This window comes from Vanellus vanellus (assembly GCF_965231255.1).
Source record: "Vanellus vanellus genome assembly, chromosome: 11".
Taxonomy (NCBI): Eukaryota; Metazoa; Chordata; class Aves; order Charadriiformes; family Charadriidae; genus Vanellus; species Vanellus vanellus.
In genome coordinates this window covers 22112897-22127703 of record NC_138916.1, presented here as the reverse complement: position 1 = coordinate 22127703, position 14807 = coordinate 22112897, and the positions used below count along the sequence as shown (strand labels likewise).

The 14807-nt window shown below is 50.8% G+C and overlaps 2 protein-coding genes across 2 annotated transcripts in view; both read left to right on the top strand.

The window, feature by feature from the left end:
• Positions 1 to 2379, top strand: part of IGDCC4 (immunoglobulin superfamily DCC subclass member 4) — a gene marked incomplete at its 5' end in the record, with an annotated part of 94768 nt that extends 92389 nt beyond the window's left edge. Inside the window, one exon of the mRNA XM_082488708.1 lies at positions 1770 to 2379. Coding sequence (XP_082344834.1) covers positions 1770 to 2300 — 531 coding nt within the window. The 3' untranslated portion in view covers positions 2301 to 2379. The remainder of the gene's footprint in view (positions 1 to 1769) is intronic.
• Positions 2380 to 11823: 9444 nt separating this feature from the next.
• IGDCC3 (immunoglobulin superfamily DCC subclass member 3) overlaps positions 11824 to 14807 on the top strand; it is a gene marked incomplete at both ends in the record, with an annotated part of 105260 nt that continues 102276 nt past the window's right edge. The window contains one exon of the mRNA XM_082488993.1: positions 11824 to 11890. Within this exon, the coding sequence (XP_082345119.1) occupies positions 11824 to 11890 (67 nt within the window). The remainder of the gene's footprint in view (positions 11891 to 14807) is intronic.

Genomic DNA, 14807 nt, shown 5'->3' with positions numbered 1-14807 from the left:
CCAGCACAGGAGAAAATGTTTTCTTCTCTGAGCTAGCTTTAGTTGGCTGATCATGGGCTTTTATTTATTTTCCTGGATATAGGAGTGTATGCCAGCGAGACTGCTGGGACCTGAGTTAAAAGCTGTTTGGTTTTTCCAAGCATTGCTCAAAGCCTCAACTCTCCCCTGATCATCTGCCTTGACTCCAGCCAGCCCCTGAGGGCCTGTGCTGGGAGCTCGTTCTTTTGGTGACGATCGGGTGGGCTCAGACAGCTCGCTTGGCAGTGGGGTTGTGGCAGTCCCGGTTCCTGAGGACTCGGAGCCAGGCACCAGCAGTCTGCGTTGGGTCTTTGCTGCGGCCACGCAGCAAGCAGCCTGCCAAATGAGTTAGGAGCTGCAATACTCAGCACAGTCATTAAGATCTACAGTGTGCTAGCCTGAAGGAGGTATTGCATTTTTGCCTGTAAAAGGAGTCAAAGATCAAGGGTTGATTTAAACTCCTTCTCCCAATAGGGTAGAGCAATTTCCACTGCACTTGTCTTCTTTATGTGGGTGCATAGATTGGGAGGAAATCCTGTTTCTAATACCGGTTCATTGGAATAAATGTGCACTCCCATTTGTGGGAGAGTTTGTACAAGGATCGTGTCTGTGCCACAGTCTCAGCAAAGCAAGCCGACTTCTGCTCAGATTAACTCTGTACCAGAAGATTTCTTTGGTTATTTTTTTAAAAAGTTCACCTCCCCCCCAGCAAATACTTCTACATAACCTACCTGTGTTTCCTTCCCAGATAGTAGTGTGAAAATCAATTATACACAGGATGTAATTAACATTGTGGATAGACTTAAGACAATGTTTTACAACCCAATTACAGGGCACCGTTTACAGCACAGCTTATCCATCAGAGTTTGTCAACAAAAGGAGAAAAGTGTTAAAATATGTAAATGATGCACAAAGTTGGCTTCAACAGAAAGCGCAAATTACACATGGGATATCTCACTTCCATACTTTGAATTGTCTTCTGGCTGCTAAATCAAACTCAGCCCAGAATCTGAGCACTGATTCCTTAGAGAGCTCTTTGTGAGCTTCCAAAATAATTTGCCTGTTAAATTATTGAATGATATTCTAGCAGAATGACCTGCTTGTTAGCCAGATTTGTGGAGACCCGTACCCTGAACTCCACTTAAGCACTGCAGAGGAGAACCAATTGGTTTCTTTTTGAATTAAAGTGCTTGAATTTACACCAACTTTTGCAAGTTGTGACCAGGGCTCTAACGAACAAACATTTTGTGATACATAGCCAAAATTGAACCAGGAAGGCGCAGGGAGCCCTGGTATATAGTCGTGGGTCTATATCATGATCTCTCTCAGAAGCCAGTTTTCTAGAGCGCTGCCCACTTGCCCTCAGAAATCGAGTCCTTAATACGGAAACAGAATGGTGGGTGTTGAAAGTTGTTGTCTTTGGCAGAGGCTTGGAGGAACGGTTGCTCCAGCCTGCCAAGAAACCGTGGGCAAATTACTTCACTCCCCTGGGACACGCTTTCCCAAATGTAAAATAGGAATAATGATCCTGAGGTGACTTGAGATGCTTCTTAAGATTTCAGCTCTGAGAAACATATCAAGGTAATGCTTAGTAGAGGCACGTGTACATCCCATTGCACTCTGTGGGATTAAAAAGAAATGCATTTCAGTGCTTGGTTGGGTCACAGCCTCAATTACCTGAATTTCATTTACTTTAATTTTTTTTCTTTGTCTTTTTTTTTTTTTTTAATTTTTCCCCTGTTTGATAACAGAATGAAGCAAAGAAAAGCCATCCGCCAGCCGGCCTCCACCAAGTGGAAGCAGAGGTCATCGTCCATTCGGATTTTTCAGCCTCTGACAGAGACTACGACTCCCAGCTGCACGCTCTGGAGAGTGAGGAGACAGAAACCGAGGACCAGGAGCCTGAAGAGCTCCCCTCCGGAGAGCTGGCTCTTCCCGGCTCTCCCGGCACCCAGCAGGACGCTAGCCAAGTGTTGGTGGACTGCATGGGCAATTCGGAGGTTCAGGCCCAGGACGAGCTGTTATGTACCGACAGAAAGACTAACAAAACAGAGGCCGTTTGCATCCCTGGGCTCACCAATGGCTTCCACAGGCACGGGGAAAGTCTGAATTCAGTGGAGAGCGGAGATTCGGACTGCATCCAGGAAGGCAGCGGGGATGCGCAGCCAGTCAAGTGCCAATCACTTTCCCTGGCCCGGGAGGAGGCCCCCCTCTGTAGTAACTCTGGTTTAACCAGTTCATCCTCAGCATCTGAGAACATGGCATGTGTCCACAATCATTAAAGAGTGAACTAATCTGATTTTGATCATGGGAGAGCTAGAAGCACTAGTAAGGGCCTGTCCCTGTGAGGTACTGCATGCCCTTGACTCACTGAGCCCAGCAGGAGCTAAGAAAGTGCAGCATCTGACCAGAACAGGGTTTGGACCTGCCAGCTGTACATATTGCCTTCAAGAAATGAGTAGGTAGATTGGTAAGGGCCCATCTTCTTCCCGCTGAAGCTGATGAGTAACTTGGTTTTTGTGGGAGCAGGATTGAGCCATCAGCCAAAGTCTGACATGAAACCACAGCAAGAACAGAGCCTTCTGCGTTAGACTGGGGCTGTCACTTCGCTGTAGTCCTCGAGGCGACTGGCAAGACATCTTTTAATGCTGGGAAGAGGCAGGGTACACCGAGCGATTCTTCTCAACTCTCTCTTCACCAGAGAGCGCCTTGGCACTACCTACTGCCTCGAAGTATTGGGATGAATTTTGTCAGAGGAGTCCCACAAGGGGGTGGAAACCAACACAAACAAATTCAGTGAGCTGTAACCACCAACCTTTTCTGCCCTCCCGTGGTTAAAAGGATTATAAGGCTCTCTTTGTACGCTACCACAGTAACTATTACTAGCAGGCTGATGTAGTGGCCTTTTATTACACACTCTACGAGTGGCTCTAACAACTTGTACTATATAGAACCTTCTTCAGTGTCTGGGTCATTTCACCAACCTGGACTTTGTTTTACTTAGGTTCTTGTACCTAATATTTTAGGTACGCGTCTGTCCTTTTAATGTACAACATGTATTTTTATTTCCTTGGAACATCTTTATATTATTTAATTTTATAAAGTGGAGTAGTGTGTGGTATAGAGTAGCATTTTTACTACTTCTCTCTTTCTTTATTTTTTTCCTCCCTAACAACACAACTACCTCATGTCTGTTGGAGAAAAAATAAGCGGCAGATCTACTCTTTTGTTATAGTCCATTATAGGTTTTAACTTATTCTTATACTGCCTTTTTCTAAAGAATATGTTTGCACTGGTTGTTGACTCTTTTTTTAAAGCATAGTGCTGCAGATGTGATGTCTCTTGCTTTATTTCCAAATATTGCTCTAGGACACCTTCCTACAGCTGGAGAATTGGGTTGTGTGTCTCTGTAGGAGTGTGTTTTGCAGGAGGTGGCCAAAGGAAACTGCTTCAGCTATGGAGGGAAGTTGATCCATCTTTCCTTGAGAAGCTTATACTAGCGAAGAGAAAAAAGAACCCAACTATTGCAAAACTAACTTGTGATCTTGGGGACATCTATTTCTTTTTTTTTTTTTTTTTTTTTTTTGTGCCCAAGTGGAGACATCTCAGCTGATTTTGATTTCCAGAGAGCAGCTCTCAGCCTTCTCTAAGCAGTGGACTTGCTGAAGGCTTTGGATGAACACATGAAATTTTCCAGTCCCTTCTGAGAGTCCTGGCCAAAGTGCTTTTGTTTTTTGTTTTTTTTTTTAAAGACCAGAGCACTACCAGAACTTAAAAATTAAAATCAAATCTTCTCTCTCGTACCAGTCAGTCTGGGTTTATTATAGATAACATTTGAAAATCATCTAGTGACTCGTCCTTGCTGACACTGTTTGCTTACTGCTGGCATGTCTCTCAGCCTGACCTTCTGGTGTGGGGTGAACATTTTTCTACCTTGTGTTTAGCCCCTCTCTGCCCTGCTCCAGGCTTGCAGAGTTTGACTGCGAACACTACAGATTGGACCAGCTCCTCGGAGGTAACAAGGATCAGTAATTTTGTTCCTTGGATGTTTGGTGAATGTTCTGCCTTCCTGGAGGATTCAGACATCTGGCCATTTGTTTATTAAAAAATGAGGGAAAAGATGCCCATCTCCCTGTTTTCCTACCGAAATTCCCCCAAAGCTATGTGGGGAGCTGTGTACTGATCTGAGGTCCTGGAAAAGGCTTTAGACGTTGTTTTTTTGTGGTGAAAACTGGACTGAGATACAACTGCTTGCAGCAAGGAGAATCTTGCTCCACCAGCATCCTATTCCTGCCTCTGTTGTGAAGAGCTGTGTCACAGTGTGCCCTGTGTTTTGGAGCTGAGCTGGACCAGCCTGTGTCCTTGCAATCCTCCATCAAACCCTGTTAGCTCCAGCTCTTCAGCAGAGGAGTACCTCCAAGCCTCCGTGTACCCTGTTGGGAGTGATACTGGAGCTTTCACCTCTCCCCGTCCTACAGCATCTCCTCCCAGTATGATGCACCATTCTGGTAAATAGCTGTATTTCCACTTGTTGCACTTGCTCTGTTGCTCCAGCTGCTGCTCAGTATCTTGGGGAGTCTCAGGAAGGCCATTGCATGCTCTGAAGCGCTGTGACTCTGTGGGGCTGCGGCACAGAGACTGGAAATCAGTGCCAGTGGGCAGGCTAGGCAGGAACTAGTGCTTGTGCGCTACCAGAGCGAGGAGGTAGAAAGGCAAGAAATCATAACTGGGCAGAGGAAGTGTGTAATTAACCTCCAGAACTCACTGCCACAAGACTTTGAAACTAATGACTTAGCAGGGTTACAGATAAGGCAGGGAAGTGTTATTGCAGGCAATAAGGGCAATTCACAGTTATATGGGAGCGGATGCAATTGCAGAGGTATAAACTCTCCAGCTGTGGGGTATCGGGCACTGGCTGCAGAGGGTGGGGGGAGATTTCTGCAGCTAGACCTCAGTTTGCAGTTCCTTTTGTGAAAGAGTCGTTGCCCTTCCCCAGTGCCAGAACAGACCCTGTACAAGCCACATTGCCACTGCTGACGTGCAGAAAGGGAGAAGGACCCTTCTCTGAAAAGCTCACTCCAGAGGAACCCCTGATTACTTCTTTTCACCTCCAAAACCAAGTCATCCACCTGCCAGCATGACAGTGTGCCAAAGGACCGCTCTCACTGAGCATCTCGGCTGCTGGAGGGCAGCACCAGGAGGAGTTTGGCCGGCAGTGGGCACAACTGGGGCACCAGAGTTCTCCTCCCGGCTCCCTGTCGTGACACTGCACCTGGGCAGGTCATTTCCCAGCCCTGAGCTTTCCATCCAGGGGCCTGTGAGGATGGAGCTTAGTCCAGTGGCTGATTTAGGAGTGTGCCACAGTTTCTGGGGCACTTCTTTGTATATCCACCAACTGCTTTGTCCATACTGACGTTAACAATCATAGAGCCACAGGGTGAGCATTGCTGATCTGCCTAAAAGCTATCCCTGCCTGTCACTGAAGCCAACACAAGCAGGCATGGTGTGGCACCATTCCCTGGGATCACTGTGGGCCAATTACAAAGTCACCAAGTTAATTATGTGCTCCGAGAGCTTTGGGAAAAATGCAATAGAGTGCAAACAATTCTTCTTATGCATCACAAAAATACTTTGTCTCCTCACGCTGAGGCTTATTCTGATCTTATTACACCCCACCAAATTGTACCAGAGTGTGAAACTGGCAGCATTTGGATGTCCCAAGTACTGGGGTGGCCGTGGACTGGTACGCCAGACCTCAGCTATACAAGGCAGTTCCCTCAGAGCCGAGAGATCACCACTGACCAGCAGCAGCAAAGCTGTTCTCAGGATGAACGCGTGTCCACGCCGAGTGCTGGGTGTCCTTGTCTAACTCAGCTGTACCCCAGGTCCCTCCTGTCCTGAAAGCATGTGGGACCTTTCTAGTCTCAGCTAGAAATGAACGGAAGAAGACAGATAATACACATTTTATGTGTAAAGCTGAAACAACCAGTGCATATATTTTTTTATCATGAAATAAGTAGCTTTCTTGCAGATTTCTCACAGACACACAAACTGTTGATACTTTTAATTACCCATCATACTTAATATATGTTCCTACGCATCAGGCTCCTTTCTCCCTTTCTTCCTTTCAGTAACACTAAAGATTATTGCTGTTCAACTTTTTGCTGGTGTATATTGTTTTACATTGTTAAAATGTCAGGTTTGTCTCGCTGGCATGATTTTGTAGTATTAATGTTACCGTTTGGCTACACAACTGTATATTCCCCATGCTGCTGCGAGAGTCACAATTCTCATCCTTTTCTTTCTTTTAATTCGTTGGTACATGAAACACGTGACTCGAGTAAAAATCTCTTTCAACTTTTTGTTTTACTTAACAGGCAGTGAAGTTCTGGTTTAAATAGTTCAAATGAGATAACTTATAATCTAGGTTTTGAGAATTTTTTACTTTACTAGCTAACGATCCTGAGATCAGCCCATGAAATATGCTGTGTAAGAAAGCAACCATTTTAATAGAGCACTATATATGTTTTTGATCTCATTAGAAATAGATGTTTTGAAGGGATCGTGTCTTTTCTAATCAATACTTTTGTTAGAAAAGAGGTGTTTAGTCCAGCAGAAATCTACCATCTAGTTCTGTTACTGTATTCCCTTGCTTGTATTTTAAAATTAAATTTCATTTAGTTTTCTGCACAGTGCATAAGGATGTGTAACCAGAACTTGATCTCGTTTGAAGATTGTGTCTGTGTTTGGTTCCATGCTGTACTTAATTATAAATTTCTTTCTTCAGAGACTGTTCTTACTCCACAAATACTCTTTAGTGTTAAAGTGTAAGAAGACATTGTCCTTATATTCCTTAACTAATGGGTTATTAATAAAATATTTAAAAAAAAAGAGTAGAATTTGTCTCAAGATTTAGTCTGTTACAGCTCTTACTCCGAGAGAAAGTTGTGGAAAAGGCTGATCTGGCAGCTATGCTTGGAGCGGTTGGACACTGGGAAATTTGCTGTTAGGTGCTGGGCCGTACCCGGCCCCTCAAAACGCGGAGAGGATGACCGGAGAGCTCTCTGCTGGCGTGAGTTTGCTGGAGACGGACCTGCAAGGCGCCGCTGCAGGCAGTGTCGGCTTGGCTGGTGCTGTGCCTCGTTGTGCGGGGGAACCTGCATGTGCATTTCCTAACAGCTCAAATCCAGCCTCCTGCTTACCTGCATCGCTTCTGGATGGATCCGAACGAGACCCTGCAGCTGGCAGAGCGGGGGCTGCCCGGTGGAGCATCTCCCACGGTGAGGTTGTACCTCGCTGGCGGGAGCAGGAGCCGGGATTCATGCTCTTGCCAGCGCAGTGCCTGAGCTCATAACCATAGAGGTTGGGAATGTGGGACGATGGTGGGTGCCTGCTTCCTTAGACGTCACTTCAGGAATTTCAGGCGGGGGCAGAATTTGGGTTCATTAGGTATTTCTTGATTTCTTACTTCTCAGTTTTGAATGGATTCCTGTAAGAGAAAGAAAGAAAAAAAAAAAAAGTCCCAATTGCATGCTTTGTCTTGCTGGGAAATTTTTTAATGTCAAAACCAAGCAGAAGCATCTCGCAAACAAATGGTGAGACTTCTCTCGGCACGCAGGGCTGAACACTCAGTGACTTGCGTCCAGCGACTGGCAAGAGGATATCTGGCAGTGCCCGAGGACACACTATTAACCTCCCATGCATCTCCCTTTCTTCCTAGGGTGCATTCCCTACTTGAGTAGATAGTTTCCATTATTACTTTATGCTGCCAGGACTACAGAGCCATAAAATCTCATTTTATCTGCATTACAGCGGTAATAAATCTGCACTTAGCGTAGTGTTCTCTGATAGTGGTTAAAGGGAACTGGGTCAGACTGCGTAATTCTGATGAGTCTTTCTCCTAATGAGAGGTAACCCCACAAATGAGCAAGGAAGGACCTGGGGGAGGGGGGAGTGATGGGTGACTGCAAATCTCAGTTCCAGCTCTCAGTTTGCAGCACGAGACACGGGTGGAAGGCTGCTGACACGGGACACAGTGGGGTGGCTGCAAACAGGGCAGCGCGTGGGTGAACAGAGCAGAGGGACGGACGCAGCAGTTACGGGGGAGCTGGGACCGTGGAGAAGTGAAGATAGAAGCGAGGTGTTTTTTTGTGTTTCTTTCTCGTGCCAGCCTTTATCGCCCCGGTAGGCTATGCTGCGGTGCAGCTGGCAATGTTACTGCAGCAGGTTTGGCTCTCGTGTGGTCTCGGGTAACTTGGTAAGGTACCAGTGCCCGGTGCTGCGTGTTGCCCAGCTCAACCCTCTGGGAAAAAAACACAGCATGAGGTGATGAGCTGCAGGATGCAGTGAGGTGGCCAGGGATGCTCCATGGGTGCTCAGTGGGCACCAGTGGTGCAAACTGCATCGCAGGGGGACTCCGACCTCTTCCCCTCCAGCAAAGCACTGGAGTGGCAGTTATTCCAGCACAGTCAGGCCTCTGTGATTTGCGCGGCAGGTACAATCGTGGGTTCCATTGTTCACACTGGCTCCCCACACTCATTTCCACTGATGGCAAAACCACTGGATCAGTGGCACGATTGTTTTCAATTAACAGAGAACACACAGCTCCTCCTCAGCCAAGCAGCTAACTGCCAGGATGTGTCCCCTTGGTGTGGTGACAAGCGCTGGCCCCTGCCAGCACAACACCTGTGCCCTTGTACAGCCAAAAGTGGAGGGGAAAGGGTTTCTGCTGGGGAAAGCAGCTTCCGGGAGCTCATCCCGGGGCTGTCCCACCACCGTGGGGATGGCTTTCAGCTCAGTGCCTCGAGGCGGGTGCCACAATTTTGGCTTCCCTCCCTGTTGCTCACTGACCATGAAACAGATGTTAAAACCCCGCGTGTCTGTATGTAAGTGGAAAGCTCCCAGGCTGTTAGCAGACAGGGAAACCACAATTACACATAGAATAATAAATGGAGTGAATTCAGACAAGTTAATCTCCCACTTCATCTGCTGAAAATGCTAATGGTGTCTTGGGGACCTCAGTTTGCAGTTAATTGGTGTAAATCAGGAGCACTATTGGAGCTGATGGAAATTCGCTGTGCAAAGGGTGAGGGGTGAGTGACACCCTCTGAGGCCGGTGCTCATGGAGGGCAGCCTTGCGGAGAAGGAGGACAGATGGACAGACAGACCCCGTGCCCCTCTGCGGGAGGGAGGACGGAGGGATGGAGCCCACCACTGCTCCGCAGGGAAGGGGTTTGGAGCCTCAGTTCGGGCTGGGCACTGCCGCTCCTGTAACCGTGCTGCTTTTCAAAAGGCTCCAATTTCTGCTCGCAGTGTGATAAGCAAATTCCTGCCTTCGGTACAAAGCAACTTCTTAAAACCCTTTTTTAAGAGGAGCACAGAAAAACATGAGTACTGTTTTCCTGCTCTCAGGTGGCTCTAAGAGCCCAAATCCTGCCTTTTTCTTTAAAAATCTCATGGCTTCTCATAAGTCCTGTCGTTTGGCAGGACCACCCACACCTGTGATATTTGAATGTGACACCAGCGATGTCACCAGTGTCATTTGCAAGACGTGGGGCTGAACTTGGGTGATGCCCTGAACATATAGCTACGTTCCCCCGGCTCCTGCCACTGCCACCCTGGCTGTCGCCTGAGCACAGGTGCAAAAGCACCCCAAATCTGTGGTTGCTGGGGAAAACGAGCCCTGTAAAACACACTGCGCTTTGTTTCCCTTGGAATTATTAATTCCCACAAGCCCTCCTCGGTGCTGAGATGGCTGGGGAAGAGGAGCAGGGCTGGTGCCAAAAGGTCAGGGACAGCGCAGAAATTCAGATGTTACCGAGAGCCTGACGGAGCCAGAGCAAATTCTTCCCCGGCTGAAAGCCACCTCGTACAGCTCAGCCCTCCGCTAAATAAGGGAAACTTTAATGTGGAGCAGATGTAGTGATGTCTTCTTTCCTCGTTAGCCAACTCCAACACGCTCAGGGTGCACCATCCAGGGGAGTCACACATCACTCGCCTTTACAATGGGTTTTTTACCAGGTTTCTGGGCACAGTTACAGGGTTTAGTAACCTGGTCTATCAAGCTCTCTTTTTATAAATGAGTTAGGATCCACTTTCTTTTTTTTTTTCATTGTTTTTTCCCCCAAACACACACCACAAAAGACTTTGAGCTGTCATTGAAGACATGAGTTTTACTGCTGATGATGTTTATATGGAGTTGCGTTTGCGGAAAATGTGAGCCAAGGGACCGAGGAGAATCAGATATAAGGGCCTCTTCGAGGGTGAGCTCGTTGGTCCAACATCTGGGTGATGGGCCTGGGTAAGTCACCTCATGATGGCATTTAAAATAAAGAGCACTGGGACAAGCCAAGCTTTTCTTCACTCCTGTCCTCTGGGACTTTTCGGAGGTCATCCCCTCATGGCCACAGCTCTGCTATCCTACCATTGCCAAGACCAGGTCCCTTTGAGCTGTGACAGACAGGAGAGAGGCCCTTGGGCAGACAGCAAAGAAACTTCTTCCCATGTTATCACCACAAACTCAGGAAGGCAGGCCTGGCACTGGATGCTATCCCCTGGGCATGGCGGGGCCAGGCTGGACCCCTGGAAGGCTTTCCTGCTCTGGGGGTCCACAGTGCCCCACGGGGCTGGGCCTGGGGGAGGCCGTGAGGGGGCATCAGGGAGGGGAGACCCGTGAGTGGGCTCTGGTCAGGGGGGAATGGTGAGTGGGCACCAGTGAGGGAAAGCCCTGTGAGGGAGCTCTGTGAAGTGGAACTGGTGAGGGGAGACCTTTGAGGGGGGCTCTGATGAAAGGATGTCATGGTTTAGGGGCTCTGGTGAGGGAAGACCCATGAGGCTGCCCCGGTGAGGGGAGACACATGAGGGGGCTCTGGTGAGAGGAGACCCGTGAGGGAGCCACAGTGAGGGGAGCCCTGTGAAGGGAGTCCTGTGAAGTGGAACCTGTGAGGGGAGACCTTTGAGGGGGTTCTAGTGAGAGGGTATCATGGTTTGGGGGCTCCAGTGAGGAGAGACCCATGAGGCTGCCCCAGTGAGGGGAGACCTGAGGCGGCTCTGGTGAGCAGAGACCCGTGACAGGGCTCTGGTGACAAGGCTCTGTTGAGGGGAGACCCATGGGGGGAGCCCTGTGAGGGAGCCCCGGTGAGGTGAGCCCTGTGATGGGGCTCTGGTGAGAGGGCTTCGGTGAGGGGAGACCCATGAGGCTGCCGCAGTGAGTGAAGACCCATGAGGGGGCTCTGATGAGGGGAGACCCTTGAGGGGGAGCCCTGTGAGGGAGCCGCGGTGAGGAGAGCCCTGTAAAGGGAGCCCCGTGAAGTGGAACCTGTGAGACTGCCCCGGTGAGGGTCCGGCCACAGCCCCCGCGTATCCCGGGCGCGACTTTCGCTGAGCGGCCCCGCACGGGGACCGCCTTTCCCCCCACTGCCGCCCCTCGTCCCCGCAGCCCGGCCGGACCGGCCGCGCCGCTGCCGGCGCCCTGGCGGATGCGCAAGATGGCGCAAGGCGCTGCCCGCCCGCCCCCGCCCGCTGCCGGCGGCCCCGCTCCCTCAGCGCCGCCCCCCCGCCCGCCCGGCGCGGCGGCGTGCTCGCGCGGAGGGGAGCAGCGCTGAAATCCGCTTTTTTTGGTTGTTGTTTTTTTTTTTTTTCCTTTCCTTCTTTTTTTTTTTTTCACCCCCTCTCCCCTCCCCCTTCCAACGGTGTGTGTGTGGGGGGTGTGTGGTTCTCGCCTCGCCTCCCTCCTTCCCTCCCTCCGGCGCGGGCTGCTCCCTCCCCGTGGGGCGCAGGGAGGCGAGCCCGCCCGCCCGGGATGCCATGGCTCCGCCGGGCTCCGCGCTGCCCGCCTGCCTGCTGGGGCTGCTGCTGCTCGGCTGCCACGGAGGTAAGAGCCGGGCCGGGCTCGGGGAGCGGGCGGGGGGACGGACCTGCCGCCGCCGCCCTCGCCCCTCGGTCGGTCGGTCGGTCGGTCGGTCGGCGGTCCCTCCCGCACTTCGCATCCCTCCATCACCCCCGTGGTGGCCGAGGCGGCGCTGGTCCGCGGTCCCCCGCCTCCCTCCCCAGCTTTCGCGGCGGGTCCCGGTCCCCCTCGCTCGTCCCCGGCCGGTCCCAGCTCAGCCCGTCCCCGTGGCATCGGGCGGCTGCGGGGGCTGAAGGGGACCGAAGAGCTGCGGGGGTCGGAGGGACCGAGGCGGGGTCGGAGGGACCGAGGCGGCTCCGTCGCGCGTGTGTCCGCCCGCGCGGCGCGGGGGTGCGCGGCCGCGGCTGTTGGCGTCGCCCGCCCGTGTTCGCGTCCCTCCGCGGGAGCCGGGGCGGGGCTCGTCCCTCCGGGAAGGCACTCTGGGGTCGTGGCTTTCGGCTGCAGCCTTCTACATCAGCCCGTCCGACACCGTGATCTGGAGACAGCCCCTAAGCGTTCCCCCTAAAGCTGTGTTTTCAGGTGGAAACCCCACTGCGTGGGGGACTCCGGGGGAAGGGACCGTGGTGTTTGTGGGGGCCTTCGCCCCCACAGCGGGCACTGGGGAGGGATGGGGTGGCTGCCGTGGCAGTGGCGTGGTTGGGGTATCCGTGCCCAGGGACCAGACCCGAAGTCATCACCGGCCATGGGAGTGGGAGACAGCGCCCACGCGAACCGGTCGTGTTTGTCAGCAAAGGTGGTAGCGATGGAGAAGAGATGTTGGGCTGTAAGTTGCCGGGATGAGGGCGAGCTACTTTAAACCTACAAGTATTGTGCTCCCCTGTAACGCCGGGCTCGGTTCACACAGCCCCAACTGGTAACACCACCCACCGGACCAGGGCCGAACTACAAAAACATCAAAGGCATTTTTCCCTGGACCTACTAGCACATGCCCCGCTGATAAATTGCAGTATTTTCCTTCTGCTGGTGATGTTGTTTAAGCGTGGGTCAAATTTGAAAAGGAAGCGGAGAAAGATACTGTTCTGCAGCGAAATACCTATGTGCATCATGCCCTAGCCTCGTTTGGCAGCCTTAAAGATAAAGAAAAGTAGGAATTATTTAAAAAACGTGCAAGCAGCCCAGCATGGTCGGAGGGAGAAAAGCGTGAGTTAGACTAATCAGAGATTAGCTGCCACGGTGTTTAGGAAATCAGGCTGTGGGCTATTCCCATAATAAATCTCGCCACGTGGTTCGTAGCAGCCTCGACAAGGAGGAGAAGGCAGTGTAACTTGCAGAAAATATAAGTTATCCGTGAAGTGGATGTAACGAGGCAGGTCTCGTTACTCTGTTAGGATTACAGGGTACACAGCAGTGCGAAGGATGGCAGAGAAAGTACTTCTTTTTTGGGGGAGGCAAGGAAAATAAGTGAATTTTTGAAAGCAAAACTTCAGTAAGTTGAGTTTGTGTCTCGTTTATCGCCTGCTGCTGTCCAAATTGTCCTCTGTGTTTACTTGTGCTGCAACTTGGCAGTTCAGTGGCTCCTGACTTTGGGGTGTGTTTCGCTGGTCCTGCTAAAGAGTGCTTGGCTGCACTTTAAGCATTTTTCTGTCCTGAGGGTTCTCTTCCTCCCCCCCCCCCAGTGCGTTTATATGGTCTAGACATGGTTAACAGTGAGGTAACGTGTTTCTGTGCTCTGATGAATTTAATAAACCCTCCTGCATCAATGTCAGTCAGCGCTGGAGCAGAAAGCCTCACCGCGGGGACGGATGCTCGTCGGGAGCGGTGCCACGCTGTGCGGGACGGGATGCTCCGCTCCCACCCCTGCGGTTTTCAAACTCCCCAAATTGCTGGCCTGCTGACTGTGAACCAGGCGTTGGGAGCTGCTGGTCAGTGTGCTGGAGTGGGCTCAGCAGCGAGACAGTATTTTCTTTTTTTTTTTTTTTTTTTAATTTCCTGGAGCTCTTTGTTCTGGGTGGTGGACAGCTTTTGTCTGTTATTGCTGAGCCCGGCATTCAAAGGCAGGCATAGGATACCAGAGGCTCCCCGGCTCTGCTCAGTAACAGCCTTGGAATTAAACATCGTCATTTATATTTAAGTAGGCTTAACTTCTAAATTATTGAAGCTATAAGCTTTCACTAATTCCTACTCTGTGTGGCTTTGTTGTTTTTTTTAGATGCAAAAAAAAGGATTGCTTTCACCTAAATTGATGTAATACCCTGTTGGTTTTTTTTTCTTAATATACATAGAAAGTATCAGGTATCATTTCCCCAGTAACACTCAGAGACACTGTATGAAATTCAAGCCCACATTTGGGCTTTGTCTCTCTCGGGGAGTTCAACAGGAGAATCTCAGGACATGGTTTTCCCACTTGGTGGATGCGGTGGGCAGCCCGTGAAATGGGCTGGTTGTCTCACAGCCATATGCTTGTGCACCACGTTTGGGACCTGTGCTGGGTGCGAAGCTCTTGCAGGGGTGCGAGCGTGCAGCCACCCATGCTGGCAGCATGCAAATGTCTGCTGGGGCCACCACGGTGCCAAAACTAAACTTCTCATTGGAAGTATTCAAAAGCCAGTGGATAGAGAGGGGAATAGGGCAGTTGGTCCCATCCTGATCTGCTCTGCCACCCCCTGCACAGGGAATTAGAAATCCTAAACTAGTCTAATCGCTTCTCTTCTTATTACCTGTCAGGCTCTGGACCTTGCACAGCGCAAGCTCCCGTGCTCCCTTAGGAGCTGGCAGAGGGTCCCAGGGAGAGCAGCTGGGCAAAGGATCCCAGATCCAAGATTTTAGCCCAATTCCCTACACCTCATTTTCCTGCTCAGTCCCAGTTTTGGCCCACATACCCTGGTGCAATGAGCCCAGCATGGGCCAGTGTGGAGCATCTCAGCAACAGTACTACCTGGCA